At 39.8% G+C, this 3,056-nt stretch overlaps 1 protein-coding gene across 1 annotated transcript; it reads right to left on the bottom strand.

Annotated features, from left to right (window-relative positions):
* Positions 1-1,675: 1,675 nt before the first annotated feature.
* LOC137456623 (peptidylprolyl isomerase domain and WD repeat-containing protein 1) lies at positions 1,676-2,456 on the bottom strand. The gene has a single exon (XM_068168153.1). It carries the CDS (start codon positions 2,418-2,420, stop codon positions 1,740-1,742), a length of 681 nt encoding a protein of 226 aa, XP_068024254.1. The 5' UTR covers positions 2,421-2,456; the 3' UTR covers positions 1,676-1,739.
* Positions 2,457-3,056: the final 600 nt, after the last annotated feature.

The raw sequence follows: 3,056 nt of genomic DNA on the forward strand, positions 1-3,056 counted from the left end.
TGCTGCACCACACAGCTTGGTGTCATCAGCAAACTTGCTGAGGGTGCACTCAATGCCACTGTCCATGTCCCCCACAAAGATGTTGAATAAGATAGGTCCCAGGACTGATCCCTGAGGGACTCCACTTGTCCCTGGCCTCCACTGGGACATGGAGCCATTGACAGCCACTCTTTGGGTGCGGCCATCAAGCCAGTTCCTTATCCATCTAGTGGTCCACCAATCAAACCCATGTGTCACCAGTTTGGAGACCAGGATGTGGTGCGGGACAGTGTCGAAGGCTTTGCTCAGGTCCAGGTAAACGACATCAGTTGCTCTCCCCTCATCTATTAATTTTGTCACCTGCTCATAGAAGGCCACCAGGTTGGTCAGGCAGGATTTGCCCTTGGCAAAGCCATGCTGACTGTTCCCAATCACCTCTTCACTATTCTTTTGAGCGAGTAGTGACTCCAGGAGGATCTGTTCCATGATCTTTCCAGGCACAGAGGTGAGACTGACTGGCCTGGAGTTCCCTGGTTCCTCCTTCTTGCCCTTTTTGAAGATGGGGGCAATGTTTCCCCTTTTCCAGTCTGTATTGGAATAACAAATGAAGATACAGATTAAAAAATTACAATAAGAAAATAAAAATTATAATAAAGAAGGTAAAAAAGAAATAAATTAAACATGACAAAAAGTAAGTTAAAAAGAATAGTAATAAAAATCTAAAGAGCAAAGAAAAATTAAAATACAAAAATGACAAAAATTAATTGAATAAAATAGATATCAAAATTAGATCAAAATTAACAAACAAAAAGTGAACAAAAAAGAATCAAAAAGTACAGGTTAAAAAAACGATAAAATGCAATGAAGAAAAAAACCACATTAAAACAGTACAGAAATAAATTTAAAAGCAAAACTTGAAATTAATTAAAGATTAAACAAAAGAACTAGATTAAAAGTCAAAATACTAAACATATCGAAATAATAAATTCACGATCGAAAATAATAGCTGAAAATGAAATAAAACAGCAAAAAGAAACAAATAATAAAAGAAATGCATTCAGCATAAAGCGTGAAACAGCTCAAGTTAGAATGAAAAAGAAAAAAACTATAAAAAGAATTTACAAAATCAAAAGTGAAATGAAAATAAATCAAAAAATTAAACAAAAACAATTGCAAACACGTAAAAAATAATAAAAAAACCCCCCATAAATCCATGTGATGAAATCAAACAAAAATGAAATAGATTTCACAGAATCAGAATCAACCAGGTTGGAAAAGACCTTCAAGATCATCAAGTCCAACCTGTTACCCATAAAATTCTTTTAGAACCTGTAAGTAGTTACAAAAGACGAAAATAGCATGAACAATTTCCAAATGATACCTTGATCATATTTGACAACCATTATCATGAGGCATGGTGTGGGGTTTGATCTTCAGTTTTGCATAGAAGAGATGCAAGAAAAACAGCAGATTTTGTAAAAAACATCCAGGTGTTTTCACTTTAAAATACAAAAGTACCAGAATACAATCTCAGGGCACTTTAGGTTCATTAAAAACAGTACACCTAGTGATTGCTCTGTCCTGGCAGTTCCTATGTCCAGAAATTCTCAAAAATGCTCCTGTTCTTTCTAGGTCCTTTTTTGGGTCCTATGGTGCCGAGCTTTTCCTGGAGCTGAGCTGCTTTTCCCCCCCCCCCCCCCCCCTCTTTTTGTTTTGTCCACTGGAAGCTGAACTTCTGTCTGGAATCTTCATCTCCTTTATCACTTCACTGTGATATTAATGATACTGATGTCCTCATAGGGCTTGTCGGTTTTGGGATTGACTTTTACATTTGAGATTCTCTGAACAACTTCCATTCCTTTAGTCACCCGTCCAAACACACTGTGCTTGTTGTCTAGCCATGGAGTTGGAACCACTGTTATAAAAAACTGAGATCCGTTCGTATTTGGTCCTGCATTAGCCATGCTGAGAGTATACAGTCTGTCGTGTCGTAAAGTTGAATGAAACTCATCTTCAAATTCTCCTGCCCAAATACTTTCACCTCCCATTCCTGTGCCAGTTGGGTCACCAGTCTGAATCATGAAACCCTTGATGATACGGTGAAATATGTGTCCATTGTAATAACCATTTCTGCTGTGTACACAGAAGTTTTCCACCGTTTTGGGGCACTCAACAGGAAAAAGCTTGATATGAATATCTCCCATGCTTGTGTGGATAATAGCACTGTCTGAAACTCTCTTGGGACCTTCAGCCTGAGTGGCTGCCATGGCCTCTTCTTTAGAAGGTTTTTCATTAAATACATCTCTGTCAGAATCTGCACTCTTTGTGTCTTCTGGTTCACGTTTAGTAAACATGTAAAACCTGTTTTTTTTAAAAGCCGTGCAAATTACTGTTGGATCTGCCTGGATATTCTGGAGAACAGGATTTTCAGATGCCTTCATCTCTATAGTGATTGTAGATTTCAAAATATTAAAGAAATGGAGCAAAAAAATTAATTACAAAATGAAAAATAGCTCACATGAAAAACAAACAAAAACCACTCAAAATTAGTCAGAAAATCTGCGGAATCATCGACTCGTGGAATGAGTCAGGGTTGGAAAGGAGCACAAGGATCATTTAGTTCCAACCACTGCCATGGGCAGGGACATCTCACACTGGATCAGGCAGGCTAGAGCCTCGTCCAGCCTGGGCTTAAACACCTCCAGGCATGGGGCCTCGGCCATCTCCTTGGGCAACCCATTCCAGGGCTTCACCATTTTCACAGTGAAGAATTTCTTCTTCACATCCAGCCTGAATCTTCCCATCCCCAGCCTTGTTCCATTCTCCCTAGTCCTGTCATTTCCTGACATGCTAGGATGTCCCTCCCCAGCATTCTTGGAGGCTCTCTTCAGATACTGGATGGCCACCATCAGGTCACCTCGAGCCTTCTTTTCTGCTAACTGCAATCATCGCAACAAACAACGGTGGAAGAATCAAGACCACAAGGACACAGCATTTCCCATGCAGTTGAACATCGATCACAACAACTGCTATGATCGTCTGGGATCAAACAGCACCACTCACTGGCTGGAAAGTAG

Source organism: Melanerpes formicivorus, unplaced genomic scaffold, assembly GCF_026170545.1.
Source record: "Melanerpes formicivorus ecotype bairdi unplaced genomic scaffold, bMelFor1.0.p_v2 SCAF_134, whole genome shotgun sequence".
In the NCBI taxonomy this organism is placed as follows: Eukaryota; Metazoa; Chordata; class Aves; order Piciformes; family Picidae; genus Melanerpes; species Melanerpes formicivorus.

Excerpts from the sequence above, each read along its gene's own strand:
- LOC137456623 (XM_068168153.1), bottom strand. The coding sequence starts at position 2,420 with ATGAAGGCATCTGAAAATCCTGTTCTCCAGAATATCCAGGCAGATCCA.